The sequence below is a fragment of the Oxyura jamaicensis genome, chromosome 13, assembly GCF_011077185.1.
Source record: "Oxyura jamaicensis isolate SHBP4307 breed ruddy duck chromosome 13, BPBGC_Ojam_1.0, whole genome shotgun sequence".
In the NCBI taxonomy this organism is placed as follows: domain Eukaryota; kingdom Metazoa; phylum Chordata; class Aves; order Anseriformes; family Anatidae; genus Oxyura; species Oxyura jamaicensis.
The window spans coordinates 8525216-8552718 of record NC_048905.1 but is presented as its reverse complement, the minus strand read 5'-3'; the positions used below and the strand labels follow the sequence as shown (position 1 = coordinate 8552718).

Genomic DNA, 27503 nt, shown 5'->3' with positions numbered 1-27503 from the left:
GGGGGGGGGGGGGGGACACGCACGTCCCGGGGGGCTGGGGGAGGCTGGAAGCGGGCCGAGGGGTGGCGTCGTGGCCGGGCCGGGCCTCGGGGCCGTGTGCGCGGGCCGCCCAGCGCCAGGCCGAGCGGCAGCCTCTCACCGTGGCCTTTGCCCCCGCAGGGAACAAGGAGCGCGGCTGGAACGACCCTCCCCAGTTCTCCTACGGGCTGCAGGCGCAGGGCGCGGGCCCCAGGCGAGCCCCGCTCACTCGCCGGGTGCCCGCCCCGGGAGCCCTCCCAGGTCAGCACCCGCCGAGCTCCCGCAGCCGCCCTGCCCGCAGAGCCGGCAGCGGCGCCAGGGCCCCAAGGGACCGCCCGGGGATGGAGCCGCGGCACGCCGCGTTTAGGGCCGGTGGGACCAGGCCCAGCCCAGGCATCGCGCCCTGCCCCGTCCCATGAGCAGCACGGGCTGGCTCTGCTGGAGAGCAGAACCGCCGGTGCCCGCTCTTGCTGCTGCCCCTCGGGCCAGGCAGTGCTGGCACGGCAGTTCCAACCCCACGGGAACAACTGGGTGCCCGTCCTGTGCAGCCAGGGGGGCAATGGAGCCAGGAGGTGGTGGTGGGCTAAGGTCCCCTTTCCCCTTCGGCATGTTTTATGGGGGTGGCAACCCTGCATTTCCCCACACCTGGCTGGTGCCTTTACTGGCTGGGCTGAGCGCATGCCGCTGATGGGGCTTCACGCTGGCACATGTCCTCCCCAGGTGCTCCTCCGGACAATGTCCCTGCTGCATCTGCAGCACAGCCCCCCAAAGTGCTGGGGCCACCCCCGCTTGGGCCTGTTAACCCTGCCCTGAGGACAGAGAGTGCCAGGCCAGCTGCAGAGGAGAGCTCTGAGGGCGGCGATGTGCCAGCAGATGCTGTCCTTGGCCCTCTGAGGGAGACCCTTGCCAACTGTCGGCCCACGATGCAGGTGAGGCCGTTGGCGCTTGCTCCTCTGCTAGCCCCACCAGGCAGGGCTGCCCAGACAAGACAGCACTGCTGTCCTGTGGAGGGAAACGTGGGAGCGTGGCAGCCCACCAGAAACCCAGGATGGCTGTGGGGTGAGGAGAGCCACCCCTGCCTGGGAGGGCTGCCCAGAGGCAGGTTCTCTCCATGGCTCATCTTGGTGCTTCCAGAAACAAGTGTGTGATGACATTGGGCGGCGTCTGACAGTGCTTGGAGAGTCGTGGTCACAGGGGAAGCTGTCGGCCCCTGTGAAGAAGAGGATGAGCCTCCTGGTGCAAGGTGAGGGGTGGGGTGCTGCATACAAACCAAGCCTGGGCCATGGGAATGCTGACCCAGAGCTGCTGACAGCTTCCCCTTTCTTGGCAGAGCTCCAGCAATGCCACTGGGATGCAGCAGATGAAATCCACCGCTCCCTCATGGTGGACCACGTGAATGAGGTGAGCCAGTGGCTGGTAGGCGTCAAGCGCCTGATAGCTGAGACAAGGAAACTGCCTGCTGTGGAACCAGCTGCACCGAGGGACAACAGTACTGAGGCCCAGCCCGACCAGGAGGCTCCCTGAAGCCAAGCACAGAGCTGCAGACTGCAAGCAGGACAGCCTCTGCCTCCAGGTGCCAGCAGAAAGAACTCGCAGAAGGGGCAACGCTCCTGGCTCTCAGCGCTCTCCTAAGGGGGATTTTACTCACTGCAACATTTCAGTGGTGATTCACTGCCTGTCAATAAATAGCCCTCTCTGCCCCTGGTCAGGACCTGCTCTGGAACTTTGACACAGTAGGCTCTTGGCTACCGCAGAACTTTGCTTTATGCCATAGCTCCAGACCTTGTTGTCACCTTGTTGTCACCATCATCCTAGCATGGCTCAGATGCTGGGGACCTCTTCAGGGAGGGGGCAGAAACATCACAATACTTGGCCCAGGCCCCCCCAAGCCACGCAAGTGCTGGTTGTTACAATGACCCCAGATAGCCCCATGTGCACTGCTCCACCCTCTGCTTGCAGCTGCCCCAACCACAGCTGGGGCGGTGGGGGGGGACAGGTGGCATCCCAAATGTGGGAGCAGATCCAGCTGGGCCCTGGCATGAGCCTGTGCTTCCAAGTGCAGTACTGGCCTCAGTGCAGGTCCAGGCAACGCTGGGCATAGCCCTAGGGTTACCTGGCACTGATCAGCTCCTCCAAGCTGCCTTCCCCAGGGCTCTGAGGACCCAGCTGAGCCCCAGTGTAGAGATTCATCACTTCCACACAGGGATTTCAGGGTGTTTATTAATCAAGCATGAGCTCCTAGGCAGCTGCACCAGCCAGTTGTGCTAGAGCCTGAGGTGTCATATCCATCCCCAGCATCAGAGAGGACTGCAGCCAGCTGGTCACGGTGCCAGCACCTCCACAAGGCCCAGGAACAGGCCCAGCCACGGCCCAGAGAGTGGAAGCTGGAAAGTCAGATGTCCATCTCACACTGGTCTTGATCTGCAGGGGTAGGGAGGCATACAAGGCTAGCATTAGGATGGGGCTGCCTCAAAGGAAACATGCAACTGGCTGGAACAGGGCCAGCCTGAGCTCAGGGTTGAGACAGGATCTCTCCTTGTGGCCAGGTGAGAGCCCCACACCCCAGGCAGCGGGGCCCTAACGCCTGCGTAGGCAGGGGCCGTGCTGCCTGGGCTGCTCACCTGGCATGGCTTCTTCACTCTCATTCTGCTCCTTGAGCTCCCCCAGCTTGACGAGGCTGCACAGGGCCAGGGAGGTGACACCGGGGATCAGGGGCAGGCAGCAGGGAGGAGTCCTGGCCGCGGGCGAATTCTTGCACTCCAGCAGGAACTTGCGGACGTAGATGATGTGGGTACCTGCCAAAAGCAGGGGGCTGTCAGGCACTGCTTTCCCCTGGCAGCCCCCTTCCCTGAGAAGCACAGCCTGGGCCTGAGCCTAGAGCAGGGGTGGAGCACAGCGCTTGGCCGTGGTGGGAGCCATGGCTGCGTTTGGAACAACGGTGAGACTTCCTACGGACTGAACGGCACCCTGCCCAGCAGCTGCTTCCAACACAGTTCCTTCCTCCTGGGCCTCCCAAAGCCTTGGAAGGCGCAGTGCACAGCAGGGGCAGGGGGTGTGGAAACCACACGTTTCCCTGTGGCAGCCCATGCAGTGATGGCCGGCTCCAAGGCCAGCCCTGTGGTGCCTGCAGCACTTCAGCCTTTGCACCTGGATGCTTCCCCATCCAGAAGCCAGGGTACAGCCTATCCCAGCCTAGGAGCAGAACTGTCCCCAGCAACTGCAGCAGTGCTGCCAGGAGCCCATTCCCCAGCAGTGCAGCCCTCAGATGCCAGGCACAGCCTCTGCCTGCTCCCATGGGTTGTATGACAGCAACGATGGCCTCTGCAGTGGCTACAGCTTCTGCCGTCTTCACACAGAACTTTAGGTTCCCTTTGCCACTCCAGCTACAGAGCAGAGGCCTTCCCGATGCCAGGACCAGGGGGATTGCTGCAGTGTCCCTGGGCAGGGAGGTGCCACAGCACCAGGAGTGAGGCAGAGAAGCACAGCCAGGGCTGCCCAGGAGCAGAAAAGGGCAGGCTGCACAGAGCAGGCAGGGATCTGGTAGCTGAGGCCACCACTCCACTCAAGGTAAAATTTAACTCTCCCCAGCACAGCCCCTGCACACACAGCCTGATGTAGTGCCCCAGAGGATGCCACCCAGAGTAGAATTGTAGCCATCCAGGGCAGGGAGGCTGCAGCCACCCAGGATGGGGCATGAGGAGGTAGCACTGCCCAGCACACCATGGAGCCTTGAGGGGCAGCAGACCTGCATGCAAGTGTGGCAGGGCCCTGCCCCCCCAGGGCTCCTCACCCCAGCAGCACACAGGCGTGCAACAGCCCCAGCCCCACACCTGGCACTGACACAGCCCAGTTCTCACTCACATGTGCTTCACAAAGCTGGTTTAGGAGCCCTGCCAGCCCAGCTGGAAAGAGTTTCCAGCTCTCTTGGCCAGCAAAAAATAACACAATGCCTACAGCAGAGCTCCAGGACTCCTCACTAATGCAAAATTGAGGACAACTCATTCCTGTACACACGCTGCTAAGCGGAGTGCCATCCATAGGGCCACAGCTGCAACAACTCACCCAAGGATCCCCAAGAACAGACACCTAAGTACAAAAGCTCCTTTACTGGACTGCCATTTTCTCCCTTCACCATTTGCTTTTAATACAATTCCTGTTAACACAAGTGTTTCTCCTTTGACATTTGCACTGTCAGGGTAGCAGTAAAACCAATTATTATTATTATTTTTTTTTTTGCTTTTCCTTCTTGAGTACTAGGTAGAACATCTGAACACATCCAGTATTGTTTCTGAGGTTTATTTGCCTATTGTACTCAGATACTACTTGTGCACTTCATATTTTCAGTACTCCTGAACACTCGGGAGTAACTGGGACAGAGAACACACACCGTTACATTATTTCAAGAGTTTACTCCATGCAAATTATCACTGATCCTCTCTTTTGGGTGCTCTTTCCTCATGCTTTTCCTGGGGAAACTGCTGTTGCATGTAAGGAATGGTCAGGAGGAGGAAGAAGGAAGGCAAAGAAGTCTCCATCTGTTCTCTGGTCTAAGAGACCATCAAAAGTGGTCCATTACATTGGACAGTTTGTGCACCGTAGTTACCTGCTTGAGAAATGGACCAAATATTCAGTGTAGTTACTGCATCACCACTGATCAAAATCAGAAATCAGCATAGTCTGAATGCAGGAAGTGGAAAACTTCCATTGCAGGCCAACACTGGAATCAGTCTGGGTGGAGAAGGATCATTCATCTTAAGTAGTATGCAAAAATCCCCTTCTTGCTTATGGAAGAGACTTGGGAAGCTCTCACCAGATTTAAGGGTTATAAGAAGCTTAAAATTAATTAATTAATTACATTTTTCTCTGGTAGCAAGTGGTCTCTACTTTCCTAGTGTCTGCTTCTGAGCAGCTAGTCACAGAGTCAGGTGAAGAAGCCAAGCCCTGTGTTCATCTATAAGCTGCTCATTTACCTGCTGCAAATTAAGACACTACTGGCTGCCAAGGTGTCAAGTCAGCCACTGAACAATACCTGATTGTCTCAGGCAACCCACCTGGAAAGAGAGCACTACAAGAAACAGAACTAACCCAGAAAAGAAAGATATACAAGATGTTCACACAAACAAACAAACAGACAATCACCATGACTGGCAGGGGGGAGAACCCAGCGGAGTTCGTATCACAAACGACTGTACATCGAAACACTCCTGCCCCCCCCTCCCCCCAAACCCTGACTACATCCACGTGCTGATGTGACTCTGAAAGGATGCATCACTGCTCACGGCAGCTACCAGTGATAACCACATATATCCTCTTCCAAAATTCTCACACACAACCTATAAATACTGTTTGCCTTTTATTGAATATTCAGGTAAATATTTCACATTAATACAGGCTACATAAAGTAGAGCCACTATACGACATGAAATTTACCCAGCTTTTCTTTTTATGTAAACAATTATACATGTATTTACCACCCTAAAAGTTTGAAATCATCTAGTTCTCTCCTGCAAGTAGCATTCAGTAGGGTTTAGCCAGCATTAGTTTCATCTGATTTTTAAGTTCAGAATGGCTAAACTAACCGGAGAACAGAATCAGTTGTATAAGTAAACCAATTTGTTCTTATACAACGAGCAATCAAGTTTTCATTGTTACAGCCCACAGAAAATTGCTTAGTTAGGCACATTAAAAAAATCCCCAAGGTTCTTCAAGATAAGGTTTCCCAAACAAGGCTAAAAAAGGATAGACCCCCTTAAATCAGTTGACGTACTTGAGATGCATGTTTCCAATGTGAGGTGCCCAGGTGCCAGGCCAAATCTACAGCAAGAAATAAAAAGACAAGGCCATTATGAAAACAAACAAAGCTTCCTTTAATAGAATTTAACCACTAGAGGGCAAGCTTAAGGCTTCCCCCTAAAATACAACCCAACTGCCAAAGAACAGGAGCTGTCTTCATCTCTGGCCAGGTTTTGACTGACAACCTGCAAGGTAGCAAGTACGGAGGTAACCCCTACCACTTACAAAGGCTGTTACCTTGTTCAGCTTTTTGGAAAATTCTGGCCGTTTTACCTGAAAGCTGTGGCAGGGGTAGTGCTGTATTTGTACACGCACACTATGGGTGAAAAATCATGCACAATTCTAATATCAAAGGACTGGAAAAAAGTCACCTAGCTAAAAAAAATAAAGAAAAAACAAATAAAGCAAAGCACTGTACAAAGCCCCACAGAAGCAAAGGTGGAAAAATGCAATCAAACTACCTGCTGAGCATCAGTACATTCTGTTGAGTTTTGGACTACTTTGATCATGGGATTCCAGGCCGGATCTGGAGTATGAAGCCCATTAAAGAGGGGCCCTCCTGGACCGTCTGCCAGCTGAGGGTGTGACGGTATTAGAGTGCCACCGTACATGGATATCGGTAGGCCCTAAAGGAAAGAAAACAAAACAAAACAAAAACAGAACAGTTCGTGGTTAGGGAAGATGACTGTGGTTTCTCTTGCTTCTGCAGTATAGTACCTTTCATCTTTTGTCATACAACAACCAAACACTTCAGAGATCGCATCTGCCTCTGAAATGCTGGCCTGAGAGAGAGGCAAGGACAACACCAGGAAATGCTGAAAATGAAAAGACGCATCACATCCCATTTGTAGTGTTTAAAAACTATGCAGAAAGCAGTACTACATAAAATCAACATTTAGTCAGACTTCAGTTGTAAAGGATTATGCACAAGCATAAACCATGTTTTCCATGATGACAGATGGTTCAAATCCCTATTTAACATTCACAGACTAAGTATTAGCACTGTAAGGAAAGGGGCATCACGGCACACCTAGGTAGAGTTTGCAATACAAAGACTCTTCAGAGCTTGAGATTCAAGACAACGTACCCATTTTTCTGAAATTACATCTCACAGTGAATTGAAAAGCTGGCAACCTCTGCAAAATGCTTTCAGATTACCCCAAAAGCAGGACACAGCAGCTGCACAAAATGATCTCAGTTCCCTCTTCTCACCTCTGCACCACATGATAATCTTGCTGCACACACTGCCACAGCTAGAGGGCTGCTACAGCGAAGCCCTCAGGCAGCTTGAGACTACAAGACTCCATCCAAGTTGGGTATTTTCTATAAATTACTTAACAGCCATCAAAAATATTCACCCAGTTCAGAAAGAGGAAGTTAAAGAGCAGACTTTGCAATTAGAGAACTTCTTTCCTGTGTTCAGATGACTGCTGCTCTACAATTCGGAAGACCCAAAAAGCACATGCCCCGGACATTCCTCCAGTGGAGGCTGAGCTGATGGTGGCTTGGCAACATTGGTTTGCTTCAAGCTACTTTCCAATGCTAACAACAACGTGCAGGCTCGTGAGCGGTTCTCTCAGGCTGCCACTTCCTTAAGAAAGGCTGGTAGCGTTCACAGGCATGATCTGTATGTTTAAACAGCCTCAAGAGCTGAACAAGCCTTTTGATACCATTTCCAAGCGACTGAGTCTCTAAGAAAGGAAACTGAAGGATGATAGAGGCATCTAGTGCCTAAACAAGGGAGCATTTGTAATCCCCACATTCTGTTTTTGTTTAAGTGCACCTCTAGGTTTGTGTATCTTTTCTAGCCAGCAAAATCAGTGCTAGGATGAAAGGAGGTTCAGAACTAGCTACACTGAGAAATGGTATACTGTGTAAATCGGCAAAACAGAACATAGCACTCGTGTAAATCTGTCTCAACATAAATGCTGCAGACTCCTCGTGTCTACTAGCACACTGAAACACCTGAACAGATCAGTGATTTTCCAAACCGATCCCAGTTGTTTTCAGAAAAGTAGTGTCATGAACCCTGTCTGTTAGTCTTATACTGCCCAAACAGCTCCAGCAAATAAATTATGTGGTCATTTAATAGCCAAAAGCCAGCCCTCCGTGACTTACTTTAGAAAAATCCACAAAACTATTTGGCATAGGTTGGTGGAAAATGTTTGAGGGCGCCACTATTCCAGAATCATCTCTCTCCATTGGCTGATGTTGAGAAAAAGTGCCTGGATCCGACAATTGCTGATGCATTGGGTGATTTCCCATTACAGGCTGAGACCAACCTGACAAGCCTTCTGGAAAAGAAGAGATTGAAATCGGACAATTACAAACGATCGAAGATTCTCTAGAGCACTGGTGTATACAGCTGCACAGATCTCTACAAATCCAAAGGCTCCCAGAAAACAGCTGCAGAATATCTTAGGGCTCTACTCTGAGCAAAGGCAGAATTGCCACAGCCTACACACAGTAGGAAGATACCCGCAATGTTTAGACTATTAACACACTACAAACAAAGCAAACGCACAAGTCTTATCAGTAGGGTCATGGCCTCTCAGAGGGAAGCTGCTGCAAGCACCCCAGGTAAGGCTGTTCCACTTCCTTTGTCGTGTACCTGTCCATTATCACAGGAACACAAAAAGTTACACTTTTTGACAGGGACAAAAAAAGGGAAAGAAGAAAGTCCATTAAGACCAGGGAAGGTCGGAAGCACTGGACACAGGCCATCCGAGTGCACATTCATCTTGGTCCTCCAGACAAGCATGGAGGTTATGGAGACTTCTAGTAACTTCAAATTGCACGTGTCCACAGTAGAACCATTAAGATTCAATAAACTTCTGAACATCGTCTGTGAGCGCACATGAGCTTTTCTTGTTTGCTTTCCAATGCAGTACAAGCGAGAAACTGAAGTTAAAAGGAAATATCTAGGTAATTACCAAAAAATGTAACAAATACAGGGCCATTATGCATTTGTCTTTAGCTTACAAACAGAAACAATCTACAACTCAAATGATGCAGCTCCTCCTTTCCACAAGGATCCCATGCTATCAGGTAACTGAATGCAAGACTTCAGCTGTTTCAAAGTCATTCTTTTGAAAGTGGGACTGCCTAGAACAGAAGTTATCCCATCATCTTTAAGAGCCATGAGGAGATCAATGGAAAATCATCACCCGCAACTACACAGTTCTGGATGTATTAGCTGCACCACAGCTCGTGTTTTAAAGTGTTAATGGATAGCAAGTAGAAACTTGGAGGAAGGCTCTTGTCCTTTCAGGCTGAAGGTCAGACTTGGAGATGGATTCCCTTAATAGGTAAAGTTGATTATTTTTTAAAATTCCGTATTGTTCAATACACCTAATGTGACTTTTTTTTTTTAAACTGTTTTCAGGGTTTAACAATTGTACTCAGAGAGAATCTAGACTGTGTGAGAATTACCTCTATTAGGTTAGGAGAGAAAGCCACACTTTCACTGATGATTTCTTTGCTAAAACACACCACTTTGATACCTGTTTTCCTTTTAGGATATACTGCATGGTAGTTGATTCCTCCTCCCACTTTCCCTATCCAACTTCTTTTTGAAAATAGTATTTCCAAAAGGCTCCCCAGGTTTCTTCAGGCTATCCCAGACCGTACATAGTGGACTTACCAGATACACTGTTAACTCCAAACGACCAAATACCGCTATGACCAACGGGAGCTGTAAAGTTGGTTCCTAAGGGCGTAGGCGTGACAGATCCTCCCTGTCGAATTCTAGCAAGTCTTTCTGTCCCAATGGGAGGGGGTACCTTTCGATCTTGGTTTGTGTTACCCGTTTTTGGCTGGCCCAAGTTAGAAGGTGCAGAAGCAGCTGAAAGGGGTGAAGACGATCCTGAGGAAACTGATGGAATTGGAGATTCACCTGCTGAAAGAGCATTTCTTTTGCTTAATCACACAAAAAGCACACAAGATAGTGACAGTAAATGCAGCCCTCTCTATCCCCCCAATATTGTCTCAAAGCAAATAATAGGAAGGTTTTAAAGCCTTCCTCCCCCCCAACATTCTTTACTTTTTCACAGAATTTCTGTTTAAAGTTTATTTTAACTCTAAAGCAAACATTAACACAAATGCTTTAAGCCATCAGAATGGTGATATCGTCACGACATAGAAGTGCATCTAAAATAACTACAAGAAAGAATAAGAAACATGGAAGAGTTTCAGGAAGGTATGAAAAAAATCAGCCAAAATTCCGTAAATATCTAAGCAGCCTGGTTTTGGTCTCCACCACCTCCAGCAGAAGAGAAATTAAAGACAGCTTCGCAAAGTCAACATATGTAACGTAAAAGCATAACTTCCACCAACTTCAGAAGCGTCTCTGACTCTTCCTGTGAAATCCAACTTCTTTTGAGCACTCATTTAAACATTTTAGTTGTTATGTTTAGAGTGGCAATGAAGTTGCATGCAGTGACATGAAAAGTCTCTTCATTTAAGACTCTGAATCAAAGACCCATATTTTCTGTAAAGCTACTTCCATGTTCTTCCCATGAGGAGGAAAACCCTGTGTCCCTATGTTACCCTGGATGATGCATTAAGGATCTGGAACATTTTAACTAACATGAAAATTCCAGAATATCAAATAAAAAAAAAAAAACACCAAGAAAAAAAAGTATAGCTTCAAACCATGGCAAACGTGACATTTTCACCTAGTTTTACACTCTTTTAGAGGGGAATCTTTGGTTTGGTACAATCACCTCCACTCCCCCACACCTTCATGCCTTTTCCTTTTAGAGCCTATGACTGGATTTTTTGCCCAAATATGTCTTTAGTTACGCTACCAGAACTAGTGACATTTTATACATTAAGAACCAAATAGTTAGGTGGGATTAGCACTTCATCCTCACAACTGCTAGACACAATTGGAAAGCATTTTGTGCATCACTGGCTAATTTCCCCTCAAGTTACAAGTCTACTACGAATTTACAGTTAACTAAGACAGACCCATGAAGTTCCTACATGAATTTGTTGCGCTTGTCCAAGGATGTGGTGAAAAATGCTGTCTGTTAAAGCTGGGAGTCCCAACAGGCGCTGGCCCTTGAAGGTAAACCCGTGCTCCTTGCATGTTTGCTGAAAAGCCTGTCAAAGGACCTGAAGAAGAAGTTGTAGAGCTGTTGGATGGATCTAGAGAGGGTAAGCCTGAAATAAACATAAATTTCATTAAATATTTCTCTTTGGGAACCTGCTTCAAAGCACCAGAGAGAGCTAGTGCTCCAAATATAGCTAAAGCATCTCATCACCTGCAGGGGTATCCGCACACGGTAAGTTCATTTTACAGATGCACGATTCTCCCTCAGACAGAAACTACCAGAGTTAATTTATGTATGTTTTTGTTAAAACTTGAGGTGAAAGCAGAGAAAACAACGCTTTGGTCACTGAAAGGAATCAAAGTCCTAGCATGGAAGGCAAAAGAGGAAAACTGGGAGCATAAAAAAAATCTTTCCTTAGAAAAGAGCCATGCAAGTCAAACAGGAACACAGGGCTCTGTGAAAGTCCTGAGGGAATCAAACAACAAGAAAGTTTCGCTGCGGTACAGTTTTTGCCATCCCATAGCTACATTCACGTATAGATCAGTCAGAGCATACTGCATCCAAGAAACCAGTGCTGAAGGGTGAGGGGGCTGCTTTCTACAGAAATGTGCGTGAGGAAGGGTAAGATGGAGAGAAAGTTCAGTCCCACAAAAATGAATTAACAAAGGTAATTACAGTTTTTGAACGAGCCAAAGCTTTTAAGCACTTTTCCAAAATGTGAAAGATTTCATCACACGTTATTACCAGAAAAAAAGCATAAGCAGGCATGACCGTATGTTTACCTGAGTTTTGGGTTTAGTTTCAAGGGCCTATTAAACAAGAGCAGTTTCAACACCATTTAAACATTTCAAAATGACCACAGCCAGGACTAGCCTATACTGCCACAGAGCAAGGTGGAAACTAAGTACCTACCTACATCCCAGAAGCCTGAAAACAGCAGTGGTGACAGGCAACAGGTCATAAACTAGAGGGGTACCTTGCATCTCCTGGATATGTTACTGAAAGCTAGGTCTCCTCCCCAGTATTAAATGAAGCAGAAGCCCCACGCCAACCACAAAGCCCCGATTTGCTCCTTCCAAAAGTGGCAGATCCAACCTGACCACATCAATAGAAATGACTTCCTGGATTTGAAGGAGGTGGCATTTTTTCTCACTAGTCCTACCCAAAAGATTAAGTCTCCATAACAGACAACGGGAAATAAAAGTAAATCACCACCACCCAACTACAGGGTGCTCATAAGGGAGCCCTGATTTGGGGATACAACCTTACATGGTTTCTCACAGCGCAGGTGGCTCCATCACTCTAAGGAAGATGCTAATGCCTGTGCAGGCTGCCTGAAAACACAGCTCAAGTGATCTTTATCTGCCTAGAGCCTGCAGGCTCAGCTCTAGCACAGCAATAAGCAGATTGCAGCATCTCTAGCTGAGGGGCCCTTCCTACACACCTGTTACAGAGCTGCCAATGGGATGCTCTTCCTAACCCTCCATGCACAAAAGTACATTCTGGAGTAGTCAAAAGCCCCCCAGGGTCATAGCTGCCACCACAAAGCAACTGGTTTCCAGCTGGCTGACAACCACTGAAGATGCTGAGTTTCAAGAACTCTTCCCTGCACAGAAGGGGTAACGGAGCTGAGGCCCACGGGGACTGCTTGTTTCCTAAATGGAGAACAAGGTACAGATTGTGACAAAAAGAGCTCTTCGGCAGAAGGAAGATGCCCAACTGTGCTTCTTTATGCTTGGTAGGATGGGGACACAGCTTTCAGAGTGCAATGACTGAACAACCAAGGCAGTTTCGGCACTGCCGCGTGTTTTCTACAGCTAGAAGGAAGTGTGACAGCCAGAGATGTGCAAATTCAACAGAGTAGTCACTTTTCAGTCTTGCTTTTGTCTTGTCTTTACAGTTGGACTGATGACCTGAGGGGTCTTTTCCAACCTAAATGATTCTATGATTCATTGAAGTAGATGAAAAAAAGCTTAGTTTAATATTAAGTTGCTTCTATGAACAATGACTTACGATTTCATCCAGATTTCAGTAATGAGCTTTCTATTTATGTATTTACCAATGGAATCAGATGTTTTAATATTAAAACTCAGAATAAAACATTTTGCAATAGTGTAATTTGCAGTTACTTAGCCCATAAATTCAGGCTCTTCATTACACTCTGAAAGCATACCTGAGCTTTAAGGGACTGGTTTATCAGCCTCACACAAATTCCACTCAAAATTCAGTTTACCAAAGCCCCCAGACACTCCTGCAAAAACTGGTTAACTGTAAGAGCTAACACTACGTTTAGATAAGAAGCAACGATACTTGGTGACTCCTCGTAAAACAGGGAGCCCAGTCATCTCGCGCAACTTTGTAGTCGTGCTGCTTTTTAAGCTGACCTACATTGAGTATGAAATACCTTTTAATGAAGAAGAACAAGGTCTCAAATCCTTTCTTAAAATGCACAGAAAAAAAAATTTGGTTTTCTGCACAGCCTTCCCAAACAGCCTAAGCCTGCCCTCAATCTGTAAACTGCTAGAACAAGAAATAAGACGACACATACAGGACAAAGGGCCATTTCCAGAACAGATCCACAGCCAGTAGGGACATGCACACACACGTCTCAAAGGAACTGGTCAATCAGAGAAAACTCAAGTTTGTTCATCTGTGAACCACCAGTGAAAGACATGGGCAGAGAGACTTGCAGGACCACACTTCTGGTATAAGGTCCTGGTATAAGAGAGGTCCTCAGCCTACTGCCCCCTCTTCTTTCCTCAGCATCATGCCCACAGATGCCCCCTTCTCCTCTAACTCCAGTAAATCGCTTCTCCTTCTGTGTAACAGACCACATTTAGATTCTGAAATGAAGGTGATCAGAAGTAGCATAAAGTAGAATGACGTTATGAGTCAGAGGACCTGACAAACCAGTCACCAGTCAGGATTTTAGGGGCACATTTTACATATTTTTCTGTTGTTCTTTATTTTGTAATATCCCAATCAAGTTCCAGACTGGAAAAATTGGGTTACATCTGAACGTTTTTGTGCTTCAGATGAGAAGAAATTCACACTTGTCTCCCCAGACTCACTGTCCTTGAGCATTCACTTAACTCTTAACTCGGAACAGCTACCTTTTAAATGCTTACTGCCATTTAAGCATATAAAAGGGACCAATGCTTTTTTTCCCCCTAATGAAAAACAGATGCATAAGGGAACAGCAAAATTTTTGCTGCTATGTGAAGTCTGTATACACAGAGCCCAATCATAAGAAAAATGATTGGGCCCCATTTGCCCTAAGTTTCCTTCCCCTGGGCAGGGTATTCCATTAACAGCCAACATCCAGTTGCGAGCACTGCAGATAAAGGTGAGACAATGTGAAGTGTTTCTGGTATCTACTGAGGAGGGTCCGGCAATTCTTCTGGTAGCAGACAATCTGAGGAGCAAGACCCAGTTGCTTTTCATCTACCACTACATCTTCCCAGTGTCCCCGTTTCCTTTACTCTGGAAGTCAAACTACTGAAATGCCCAAATTCAGCATTCAAGTCCTGAAGCATTAGCTCAAACATCTAACACAGAGCGTTACATATCTTCGTATCTAACACAGAGTGGTAGATATCTTCAACTTCAAAGCAAGGCTCTCCAGCTATCCAGCTGCCAGGCACCATAAATTCATTACAGCAAGAACAAAGGGGAGAATGGGGTAGCATAGAAGAAAATCTCTTGAGGGTCTCTTTCAGCCAAGCGGATGCTGGTAGTTACCCTGCACTATCATCGCTGTTACTAAGAGGATGATAATCTTCGAGGCAGAGTATAGCAGGCAGGGAGCTCACTGCGAGTGTTCCTAACCCATTTCAATTAAAAACATGTCATCTTCAACTACTGTACTTAACAGTTGAAGGACAGCAGCTTCCTAGTAACACACCATGCAGGAGCACACCAATTTCACATAAGCTTCTAACAATTTTAAAGAGCACTTGCACAAAAATAGGCCGTATTTGTTACACTAGTATTCTATAACCTTAATTTGTAAACTGTTTCTCAAACAATTTACAATGGCCGAAGTGTAATGGCTGGAAAAAAATTTCTGTCCGGTGCATGATGTTAGTGACTTACCTACAGGGCTGGTAGAAACCCGCTGGGAAGGTGGCCTGAAACCAGGAGCCTTGGAGTTATCAGGATGCATGTTTTCCACATGTCCTAGCACAGAGTTATTCAGAAAGGTAGACTGAACAGTGAAAGATGGGTCAGCTGCTGCTCGGGTAGAGAGAGGACAGTCTCCCCATCCTTGGTTAGAGGGCACCTGGTTGCTATCAAAAAGACTACTGAAGTGATTGAAGAGCGTTGCTGGCCCAAAGGCAGGAGGCAATGATTTATTTGCTGAGTTAATGTGCATCTGAGAACCATTCATAACGTTCATGGCTGACGAAAGCTGCACCGCAGCAGGTGGACCTTGAGAAGGTGTTATGGGAACTTGATTTGTAACAAAAATAGACTGAGGATCTTGATGTAGGTTTGCATTTGGTACCACTGAATAGAAAGAACCTCTGGACTGCATCCTGTGAGTAACTCGAGGTGCTGGTACAGCTACTTGAGGTAAGTTACTGTTGTCCTGATTATCTGCAACAACTGACCTGGGTGATGCTAAGCTTAAAGGAGAGGGTTCTGAGCTGGAAGAAAAAGGCATCGACATAGAAGGACCGATCTCCGACACGCTGGCTGGTAGTATTTCATCTTGGGCGTTACTTTGTGGTGTGGGGCTGCTGGATGGGTGAGCTTCGGTGACTCCTGAATTGCTGCTAGTTGACATACTGGAACTACTTGCAACTGAAGATGGCACGCACACATTTCCAGCAGGCTGGTCTGGTGTTGATACCTTCTCTTTGGGTGCTGAGACAGCTGAGAAAGAGTCCACTTTAAGTGCAGAATGCTGTGTTTGTGGAGCATTAGAAGGCAGAAATGCTGCAGGAACTTGCCCATTGTTTGGGGGTGCAGAGGAGGCCGAAGGCAGAGCGCTACATGTGCTTGTCACGGTTGAAATTGCTGTTGCTGCAGCACTCGTCTTAGGAACACAGGCAAACAACTGCTTTCTGACTGAAGAGGGAGTCCGATTACTTGTTACACATAGCGGTTGGGTGGAAGCAACTACTGAAGAGACAGTAATGGGACAAGTAGAAGTAGCTAATCCAGGAGACTCTGTCTGTAAAATATTTCCGTTCTGACTACCTACGCGATTTGAACTATTATGCTTAGGAGAGCTGTTTGTGCTGCCAGGGTTAACTGGTCTCACCGGGAATGGTCCCCAAGTGTTTGGTGAAGGTGAAAATGTTCCTCCGAATTGGGCCATAGGTAAGCGAGGGTGCCGGATCTGTTGCATAGTTTGGGCAGCCAGCAAGGCAAAATGTGGGTGAGAATAAGCTAGAGGAAGAGACACCGGAAAAGATGAGCGCACATTTGCTGGGACGTTCTTGTTTAATTTGTTCGTAGGCTGGAAAGTAGACAGTGTTGATGACTGTGATGTAACGAGAGGCGGTGCTCCGAGAGGAAAGGAGTTTTTGTTTGAAGCAGATGCAGTACTAACTCCAGATGAAAAGTTTGCATGGATTGATTTGGTACTTGAAGCAGGTGTTCTTATATGAGTTTTAGGAATCAAGTCTTCCAGTTCCTTAGCAGGATCTTGAATAAGGGCATTGATGAGCTGCACTGCATATCGCGTTGACTCAGTACCACCCCTGTATTAAACAGGAACATAATTATCTTTTACAACAGATAAGTGCAGCATTCTGTAGCCCCAATTTAATACTGATCTACAAGTCTACTGCAACTTACTCCAGTAAGTTAATCCTTAAGATAAGCAAAAGTCAAGAAATAACCTGAATAAGCAGACCTTCAGCATATCTTGGCAGCAGTTATAAGCGTTCTATTCTAGAACCAAGAAACCAAATACATCCTGTCTTAAAAAGCAAACAAAGCTTATTAATAAATGACATTTTAGACAACTTAAACTTTAATTTCTAGATACCGTACCTTATAGTAATCATTCTCTCTCCATTCTTATCTTTTTGTTTATCAACATCAATATGGGCACCGGTGACATCTTGAATTGCTGTAATGTTGCATCCACCTCTCCCCATTATTCTAGATACGACAGAAGCTGGGACAGATAATTTCTTTGACCTATATCACAAAGATCACAAATTTGTGAAATGCATTTAAACACGTACAATCTCCCTCATTGTCTGAAGCAAAATTCTTAAGATTCAGGGCAGCAAGTGGTTTTCTGCTGGTATTTTGTTCACCCTTTGGAGCCTCTCTAAAAATCCCCCGCTCAAATTACTTATCATCCTCAGTACCTGATGAGGACTCTTCAGAAGCATTTCTACTACCACTGCTGTATCACAGATGTATGTGCCTCAAACTGCTTCAGAACATTTTTCCATTTTTTCCTTATTTCATGTAGCTTCAAAGTGAGATGAAGCCTTAGCTTACTGGCCTGAATTTACATAAGCAGCACTGCTTCAAATATAGAAGGCCACAACTTAGCCACTTTGATCATTTACAGCTAGGAGAAGGTGATTTTCCAATGGTTTCCCAGTGATCAGGTCTCTCGTACCACTTGTGTTCACAATCCTTTTAGTGTCCACCTCTCTCAGACCTTGACTAAACACGATCCTAAAGTTTAATTGGTGCCACTACACAATCGGTCTGTTAAACTGTGCAGTTCTGTGATTTAGCGAGCTGCTGGAAGCCACTATGAAGGTAGCACAGATTTTCAGAAGCAGGCTCATTTTTAGGCCACAACACTGTAACCCATGTGCTCAGTGAAAAGTCATTTTAGGATTTTTCCAATTCAAATAGTTTTGGTGGGTCAGTGCAGTCATACAGTACTGGGAAGTCTTTGAACATGATCAATGCTTGCATCCAGACCCCAGCCAAGGTCTCTCCGGGCCACCAATGTCCCCAGACTTTAAAGGCTGGACCTCTCAAGCGCATACACTGCTTTTCAGCTTGCTAGTGATGTGCAGTAGTTCAACACTGAACAATTAGAGGGGATTCAAAGGGGGTTCAGAAACCACTGTGACCACAGTTCAAGCACCTCTGAACACTGTACAGATCACCCCCCACCCCCACCCCCCAAGGCTGCCAGATTCACCTCATTATTCCAGTCTTTGAAAATATTAAGTAATTTGATCCTCAGGAAATTGTTTCTCAGTTAACAGCATTTAAAGAAAACATTTTATTTTAAACACATCGAAATACATGGAAACGTTCTAAAGCATCAACCTTGTGTTTCCAAGGTGTTTTTTCTTTTCCCTTCTGCCAGATGACGCTCCAACCCTCCCTTCCCCAGAAACCAGGCACTCCGAGCATGCACCAAGCTCCTAGCCCAAGGCTGCATCGTACCTTGGGCCCCCTCTACCCCAAAGGCTCCTCACTCAAGCTAGACATCCCAATTGCTCCCTCCCCAAATCAAAGATCCCATCATCACCTATCTCTAAAGATAGTTCCACATTACACAGGGCTCCTTAACTGTACCTTGGTCTCTTTTCACCTCAGTCCACAAAGAACCCCATGCCACCCCCCACAAAGATGTCCCTCATCCAGCAGAGCTCCCCATAGCGCCCAGGGGCCCTGCCCGCCCAACACCCACAGCCGTCTCCCTCCCTACCCACCAAGCTCAGTCATGTTTTAACCTTGAGAAGTGCCCCAAACAGTACCTTTTTGCTCCTGAACAGCAGCGCCCTCCTCTCTGCAGCTGAAATTGCTCAATTGGTGTTGGCTGCAGAGTGTTGCTAGGGGGAGGGTCTTTCAAAACTCTGCCTACTTGCCTGTCAGGGGTAGAAGGGATGTTTTTATTGGTTATTTCTTTGACAGACATCCCTTCTAAACAGGGAGTGGGGGGGGGGAGAGGAGGAGGAGGATGAGGAGGAGGATAATTCCCACTGTTGAGCCTGGGAAAGGCTTTAGGGGGTGAAGGCATGCAGCTCCCAGGCATTTTGCACCCACATCTATAGTCACCAAAATGCTCTTCGGCTGGTTACATGCTTTGCTGGTCAGTCAGGGCACAGCAAACACTGGCACAGAAGACTTGATGCACACATTCTCTCTTTGTGACAAGACCTGAGCCCTCAGGGATTAACAAAGCTCGGGTTTTGGATGTTATTTCTACAACTCTAGTATCTCCGACAGGACAGCAGACAATACCCAACCAAGCAGTTAAACCGAGCCTATGAGACTCGAGAGACACAGGAAGAGAGATGGAGCAGCTCCAGGGTGAATGGTGGGGTCTGTGTGCAGCCCTGGAAAGGAGCCAGCTGCCTGTTCAACGGTTTCATGCCTGCACGACTCACCAAGCGGTGGGCAGTCTGCGACCACACAAGGTCATTGTCACAGCAGAGAACCACATTTGTGAATGCAACAAAAGGCAGAAGACTGAGCCAACTCTAAAGGTTCAAATGCTTAGGTAGTCAGATTAAAACACCTCTTTTTACTTTTATTAAAAATGTTGTGGCTTCCGCTAATCTGGATGCATTAAATCCGCTGTACAATTACTTTCTTTGTACACAGCCTAAAATTCTCTAAAATGAGGTATTTGGTCACTACCGTTGCAGAAGAGAAAAGCAGCAGTGCACCTACAGCACCTGACACTCATATGTGCATGCCGTATTCCTTTATCAAAAAAGGAAACTGAACAAGAAAGGCAGATGACCATTTCTAGTTAAAAGCAGTAGCCATAACGAAGATTACAGAATAGATGCTGTGTGGCTAATGGTCAGATAATAAAAGTAAGTATATTTTCAAAGGGAAAGAGTGCTTTACAGAAATACAAATTTAGTTTAAAACATTTTCCAGCACCCAAATTAAGGTCACAAAAGTTTCACTGGAATCAAGGATCAAAGTCACCACCCAAAACACAACTGAGGTTTAGCCTTGCAGCAACCATCCACCTGCCCTCTACTTCACTAACATCAATCCCACCTTTAGTTCACGTGCAATCACCTGTCTTTGGGACTTTTTGTTACCATCTGTTCCCTGCCTTTTTATCTTATCCCCACATCCTTTATTCCGCTGAAGCCACAGGTGATGAAAACCTTCATGCCAAATAAAGTGTTTGTGTCTTACTGACATTAACTTAGTGAGGGGTTACCACAAATTAGGACTGCAATTTTTCATGGCAATGCAAGACAAAGAGGATTTCTTAAATAAATTATTACAATGAAATAATTAAATGAACCTGATGAGCATTCTATATTTGAGCATAATTTACAAGCTAAAACATTAAAACCGTTCTTAAACACAGGATTAAAGTCCTTACCTTCTAACCACTTCTTTCCAGCCTTCTTCTCTTTTCTGGCCTCTTTTTGGACTAGTCAGATTCAGCTTTACACTTGGAGAGCTCAGAGGCAGGGAAACAGGCTTGTAAGTAGTTGACAAAGAATTTGAATTACCTTCACCATCAAGTCTGGGAACAGAAATGTACTGATTACAAAATACAGAATGATGATGACAGCATTGTAGTGTACAGCTCTGGAACTTAGAACTTCTCAACTGCTTTCAATCCTCAGCCCCCCCCAAACCACTGGCTGACTTAAGTACCTTGTTACATTTTAGCCCACAACCTATACCCTTCCAAGGAGCAGAGGCGCTAAACTGAATGAATTAATACCAGAAGTACTAAGAACATCATCCATAAAATAGTTTACAATAGGCGGTACCAACCACTCAAGGTACACCCTGATTATGTGTTCTCTTTTTTGAATAACTTTTTAATAAAAGGTACTTTGAGAGCAATGTTGCTTTCTTACTAGGTACTTGAAAATGTCTCCAATTTTAATCTCTTATTATTACAGATTCAGTAAATCATTTTACAGTAGTAAGGTATTAGGTAAGTGTTTTAACCCTTCAAGACCCCATTTTATGAAAGGGTAACCAGGTAACCAGGGCACAGATATTTTAGGATATTTAACTCCCAGTAAAGTCAATTTGGAAGCACGTATGCAAATATTACCTGTACTAAAACTGCAGCAACAGCCCAGTGATATGAACAGTGCAAAATTTGGATGAGAGAGAAAAAGGGAAAGAGAGCAACAGAAACTCTTGTAGGCTAACTGATCTACATGAAGGTGAAAGTGGTTTTCGTGGCTCACAAGTTGAAACAGAAGTGATCTCTAAAATTTTGTAAGTTTTATAAAAAAAATAAAAATTATAGAATTTTGTGTGTCATAGTTATAAGACTAGACTTAATTGATTCAGCCAAGCAAATCTACAGCACAAGTGGAAAATGTTTGAATTCTAACAGCACTGTCACAGACATGTCTATGACCAAAGAGAAAAAGAATTCAGGAAGAGAAAAAACTTAAGACATTTTTTCAGAAAAAGTCTGCCTGGTGCCAGAGCCAAAGAGCACCTGCAGAAGTTAAACATACTAGCTCCATTTTAATTTATAGACTGTCTTGTTTTGTTGTTTTGTTTTCTTAGTGTACTTCTAACAGAAGCACCACTCCTTTCTTCAATATAAGGAGTTAGAAGTACACATTTAGTTAATCCTATTCCAGTGTACGGTATTCAAAGGCTTTTTTAGGAGATCTTGGACAAAAGGTCCAAGACAGACTCAGTTTATATTCATAAAACAGAACATAGGCAGAAGCCAATTTCTAATAATGATAAAGAATGTTAGAGATGTTCTCCCTTCCCACAACCCCAAGGGATGACAAATCCACTCATTCTGCATCTGATTTTAATCCTGGAGGGAAAAAGAAAAAAAGCTGAGAGCCCAACTTATCTTCCCACTCTCAGTCAAGTGCCTCAATCAGGCTGGCAACTGCCTTCTTGCTTGCTGTGTTTTTTGATCCCGTGTTTGCATTCTTATTGAAGCTGGTTCTTAGACAGGTGTCCTGACGATTGACCCCTGTAACCCCTCTACCTCACTTAATGCCTAGGGACAAAATTATATATGGAGATCAGACATGTACTACTTACACGTACAAGTCAGAGTGGAACTTTTTAGCAAAGATAACAAATTTAGATTGTATCTAAGCTTTCTGGTTCAGACCAATGACCCTATTCAGAACCTGGTCTTATAAAGGTTAGTCATTAGCTCATTCACTGGCAACTCAGTGATATTCCAAACCATTCATACGGCCCTTAGACATTCCCTGAGTTTTTGACTCTCACCTCTGGCTCGACAAGGTTAAATCAAACTGGCCATCAACCTGACAGGTGAAATGCTCAGAGTCATCAACGTCTTCCCTCCTTAAAACAAAGAGATTGCAATTCAAATGAGTTAATGATGAAACAAGAAAACAAGCACGAAGTAACTAAACCTTGTGATTAGATTATAAGAAAGGGTAGCTTTTATTTTTTAAATTCCCGGTGTATTCACTCTAAAATCTATTCAAATGAAGTCAGCAATTCAGCACAGGTACTTAAAACACCGCAAAGAGAAAACTGGCTGTTCTGACAAAGATAGTATTAAAAACTAGTCAGCAATACCAAAAATTTTAACTTTAGTATTTTAACAAGGCTGCATTCAAACCTGACAATATAATTTAATAGGAAAGCAAACTCAGTCTCTTAAGATTTTGGGAATGTAACAACTGGTTTAAGGCCTGAGCTACAGAAAAATTTACATTGGCATAGGTAAAACACAGTGAAACAACAGGGAAGCAACAAGAATGCCTCACCTTGTTGGTGTTTTTGAAGCTGAAGCGCTCGTTTTTTCTTCCTGAGAAGGGATAAGCAATGAGGCGTAGCGCCGCTCAGAGGAATTTGTATCCATTGTGAAGTTCAACTCCTGGCTTTTACCTCCACTGCTACTTTCACTATTGCAATCTGTGCTATCCAAATTATCTGAATCACTATTCCCACTTGCACCACCACCTCTTGGCTCTCCATTTATTTTGTTTTTATCTGCTTTTTGCTGTGCTAGAGATATATGCTGATCTGGCAGAATTATCTGCATATTCTGAGGAGTCTCTTTTGTTTTATTTTTCTTATTTTTTCTGTTTGTGCTGGGAGTAGTCACCACATTAGCTCTCTTTTTCCCAAAGGCATTTGTGAAAGTAGCTGAAGTTGCAGAAATCCCAATTGTAGTCGTAGTAGTTGCACTAGGAGGCTCTATAGGAACTTCTTGCTCCACTGAAAGAAAAAGATTTGATATACAGTCAAAAAAAATCACAAAACATAGAAATCAGTGCCCCTGAAGATACTCCAGCTGAAGTTACGCTCTGTGATGAGTTGTCAGTCTATTTGCACCACATGCAGCTGTAAAAATCTCCAAGAAGGTAAAAGCTTTGGGAACATAGGAGGAGACCAAAAAAAAAAAAACCAAAGCACATTTACCAGGAACACAGACAACTGCTCACTCAAGTTTCCAACAGAAGGGGTAAGAACCAGGGCAGAAACTATGCAACAATGTCACAGTACCCAAGCAATCAGCTTCCTAACAGATTCACATTTAACCACTAGATGGTTAAAAAAAAAAAAGGCAAAAAAAACAGGCAACCCCAACAACTGCATTGTTCACAGAAACACTTGCTCTTTACCTTCATCATCATTTTCTTCTTCATCATCATCTTCTTGAAGCTCTAGAGTTTCTTTAGGTTTGTTTTCTTCATCTTCTTCTTGTTTTCTCTTTTGTTCCTCTTTCTTCTTCTTTCTCTTCTCCTTTCTCTTCTCTCTTTTAGCGGCAAGGGCTTGTTTTCTGCTTTCTTCTCTCGACTACGTAGGAAAAAAGTATTCGCATATAAACATTATGACAAAAACTAAGTTATAATTCCTACAAACTGGGGTTGGGGAGAAAGGAGAGGAGAGCAGGGTGAACAATGACTGTCCAATACTGAATCATTATGCACAGACTAGACAGACTTTTCCCACTATCTGTTCAACTCCACTGAGCTCATCTGGCACGCTCTCCTTCGCAAAGCTGACTGCAGGTCCATAAAACACCTACGGACTATATTTCACACTGTATGCAACATACCATGTATCACACCACCAGGACTGAAGATCTCCCTTATTCAAACTTATCATCCGTGCTGAAGTAATGCAGAAGAGCTACTACCTAGGGTAACAATCACCAAGTCCAAGCTTTCCTAAAAATAACAGTGGAGTGGCTAAAGCAAAATTCGGTTCTAATCTGCCGTCCTCAGCATATATTTAATGTTTAAGGAAAGCAAATACAGTTATAGCATGAAAAACTACTGCCCAAAGAAACACCAAGAAGAAATACAGCCTATAGATTTACACATAACTTTAACAGTTAATCTATACAGCTATAATTCTCAACTCACTTTTTCCAGGTCTAGCTCCTTCAGCAATATAGTCGCATTCTTATTCGCTTCTGCAGCCTGCTGGTCTTTAGCTTTGACAATTGTCTCCACACACTGGTGACACTTCTTCAACAGGTCCTGGAACGCAAAAATTTTTCTTACCACCTATGTAAGAAACTAAGGAGAGAGGCTTGCTCTACAAAACACAAGATCCCCTGTATTCATAACCATACAAACTATTTCAACAGATTAAGGTACTAAGCAAATTTAAGTTCTGTATTAAAAAGTTGTTCGAAAAACTCCAAATCAGACAGGCCCATGAGCACACAAACATTCAGTTTTGAATATTTAAGAATGTCTCATACGTTTTTGCTGAAAATACTGGACAGGGTTTGCTCTCAAACTCACCTTGTCAGTTATTGTTGCTATATATCGCATGCATTCAATGTCCGATGGAAACTGGTTAACTTCTTTCACTAGGAACTGAACTACTTTCACATGCCCCTAGAACATAAAACAAAAATCGAGTCTCTGGTATAAAATTGTTAGTATTCATCATCAAAACACAAATTTGATATCTCCTGATTCAGTACAGAAGACCAAAAATATGCAAAAACATTTCTGATAAACTGCTATTTGGGCTGAAAGGCCGTTACAGTTTGCTTAGTGTTAACAGTACATTTACTTCTGTATGTAACGGTGGCAATGACAAGTTCTCTTGCAAATAATTGTTTCTTTTAAAATACAATGAGCAAACTGCGCTTGAGGGCAAAGTCAGCTGTTCATATTTTTAACAGCCAGAATGACCCTGTTCTGCCCCCACCTCTAGTCCATTTTCTGGCCAGTCACTCCACTGAGCGGATGCAATTAGCCCAGTTACAAGGTGAGTCTGATCAGGGAACTAAGCCACCTGAATATTATCCCGGCAAACGTTTTCTTTTGCTGCTGGATCCACTACTTGATGGGGTACGCTGTGCAGCCACAAAGACAGTCTCTGTTGCCTCTGAATTTATTTGAGAGCAATGGAGATACAGAAGCAGCATGCTCAGTACTGTCATTTGTCAAAAAAAAAAGCTGCAGACTTGTTTGATACTTTATTAAAGATAAAACAACTACGGTTAATGAATTGTTCTGCTATAGCAGAGTTATTTAAAATGCTTTATGGAACAAAGATTTCACCTCTTATAAATTAGATCTGTGTGAAGTACATCTTAGCTCTTCTCCATACAGGGTCTAGGATTCACAGATTACGATTAAAGTAACCATAAAAAATTAAGATAGTCATAAATAAAAAAATATGACCACTTTAAAGCATTTTATCAAAACAGAAATTTTGGTGTGTTGATTCTTCCAAAACCAACCATTCAGATTTAAGGCCAAATGAGAAACTGTTTTGAAAACACTTAGCACTGAAACACAGAATCCAGTTGGTGTCCTACCTTGCGGAATGCTGACATAAGAGGTGTTATTTTCCGATTATCTGCTGCATCCACATCTGCTCCTGCTTGCACAAGCAACTGAACTACATCATAGTGACCACCATTAGCGGCTAGCCAAAGGGGTGTGTTTCCTTTCTTGTTACGAACATCAATATGCGCTCCTCTAGAAGAGTACAAGTGTAATCAAGTGAAATAAAGCATGAGTAAAGATGAAGTCATGAAGTAAGATAGTGAAAGATCAGAGTACAATTAGATATGAAACTTTAAATACTGAAACCTAGTGGCTAGAGAAATTGTGTCCCTGAAATCATCCATTTATGTCACAACATAGTAACACAAGGATTATTTAAGACTCATTTACTCTTGTTTCCCACTTCTCGTAGCCTACTGCACCATGGTTATGCAACTAGCAACCAAAGGTCCTTTACCATTTCATTAACATGGTGACTAAACACACGGCAAAGCAGCCCCTTGAGATGCTAGCTGTATATGGGGGTTACGATTGAAGAGCTCGAGCAACTTCCAGACTTTGCCCCACAAGTGAGAGTGGGGCAATGATCACGTGCAAACTGCTGGATTAATACACAGCCAACAGAGCTGCCAAATCAGACACTGTTTGCTTACCTGTGGTCCCAGCTGTCTGCTTAGCTTAATTAACACGGGAGTAGCAGGATACTCTAGGATAACATGGGAGAGTAGGGAGCAGATGCAACATCCTACTTCTGAAGATTCCCATTCCATTTGCTCTCAGATGCATGAGGCAATGTAAACAGGAGTACCCTTGCCCCGAGGAATATAGCTACAGAACACACGGGCCGCTAATGAGAAGTAATTTACCGATTAATCAACAGCTCACAGAACTTGTAGTGACCCTTATCTGCTGCAATTGTTAAAGCTGTATCTCTTGAGGAAGGCACAGGTGGAGCATTAACATCTGCTCCCTTATCAAGGAGAACCCTTCCAACCTCTGCATATCCTCCTGAAGCAGCTTCCATCAGAGGTGTGAGACCAGTCTGTGCAAAGAGAATGAATTACAGGATGTGAAATTCATACAACATACTTGGATAAACTATACATGATTTTCTACATATGGAAATCAGATTTCTGTTCACTTAGCTGTATATAAGGAGCCTAACTTGAAGCAATCTCTCGAAAACCTCTTGCCATTTGATTTAGTCAAGAGCTTGCCTGGGTCTGTATTAAGTATGGCCAGATACCTACCTCAACAGCAAAAACAACATATCTAAAAGAAAAGTCAGAACAGATCGAAATGGAGACAATTATTTCTACAAAGATTTCCCCAAACTAGCTTTATACAATTTCTCTAGCCTCCCTTAGCACGACTGTTCTAGGGCCAAATCAGTTGCCTGACTACACTGTTAAATAAACTTATGCCAACTGACCATTTGAGAGCTGGCTTTTATCCATATCCCCTTTTCTCCAGCCACAGCCATTCCAAAACCTGGCAGGACAGTAATTATTCCAGCAGCCTTAAGAGTTACCAAAATTATTTTGTGCTAGGGAAATCAGTCTGGCTGTCCACACAAGTCTTAAGCTTTATGGCACAAGGTACAAAACTGCCCCACAGTACCAACACATGGGACCTATTTCAGAGGCACAGAAAGTCGAAGTACTGAAGCCATGGGTTCTGCACTAACACATTTAGATTAGTTTTACAGGGTTTGATTCCAGTACTTCTGTTCACGTGGATTAAGCAATCTGTTGTATATGAGAATCACTGTAAGCATTACGATTCTCTTCCTGTCTAGACTTCACTCAGATGTAGAAATATCTTTTGATGAATATCACACCAACATTACACCTGAAAAGTTTGCCAGTACTAGAGAGCAAGAGGCAATCTAAGCTACATTATTAAGTTGGAAGAACCAGTCTGCTTTCACCCCCAGTATAAACAATGCACCTTCATCAATGCTTGCATTTTTAAA

At 44.7% G+C, this 27503-nt stretch overlaps 2 protein-coding genes across 2 annotated transcripts in view; one reads left to right on the top strand and one right to left on the bottom strand.

Moving 5' to 3' along the window:
* The window catches only part of SRA1 (steroid receptor RNA activator 1), a 23298-nt gene extending 21572 nt beyond the window's left edge, over positions 1-1726 (top strand). Inside the window, exons 3-6 of the mRNA XM_035338944.1 lie at positions 160-279; positions 739-947; positions 1153-1261; positions 1349-1726. Coding sequence (XP_035194835.1) covers positions 160-279; positions 739-947; positions 1153-1261; positions 1349-1542 — 632 coding nt within the window. The 3' untranslated portion in view covers positions 1543-1726. The remainder of the gene's footprint in view (positions 1-159; positions 280-738; positions 948-1152; positions 1262-1348) is intronic.
* Positions 1727-2211: 485 nt separating this feature from the next.
* Positions 2212-27503, bottom strand: part of LOC118173971 (ankyrin repeat and KH domain-containing protein 1-like) — a 116048-nt gene continuing 90756 nt past the window's right edge. The window contains exons 23-40 of the mRNA XM_035338943.1: positions 26395-26570; positions 25558-25720; positions 24527-24622; positions 24140-24256; positions 23393-23567; positions 22532-22985; positions 22023-22100; positions 20164-20310; positions 18566-18676; positions 16875-17024; positions 14964-16579; positions 10783-10977; positions 9455-9709; positions 7930-8105; positions 6273-6437; positions 5786-5832; positions 2640-2813; positions 2212-2439 (exon numbers count right to left, since the gene is read on the bottom strand). Coding sequence (XP_035194834.1) covers positions 2660-2813; positions 5786-5832; positions 6273-6437; positions 7930-8105; positions 9455-9709; positions 10783-10977; positions 14964-16579; positions 16875-17024; positions 18566-18676; positions 20164-20310; positions 22023-22100; positions 22532-22985; positions 23393-23567; positions 24140-24256; positions 24527-24622; positions 25558-25720; positions 26395-26570 — 4275 coding nt within the window. The 3' untranslated portion in view covers positions 2212-2439; positions 2640-2659. The remainder of the gene's footprint in view (positions 2440-2639; positions 2814-5785; positions 5833-6272; positions 6438-7929; positions 8106-9454; positions 9710-10782; positions 10978-14963; positions 16580-16874; positions 17025-18565; positions 18677-20163; positions 20311-22022; positions 22101-22531; positions 22986-23392; positions 23568-24139; positions 24257-24526; positions 24623-25557; positions 25721-26394; positions 26571-27503) is intronic.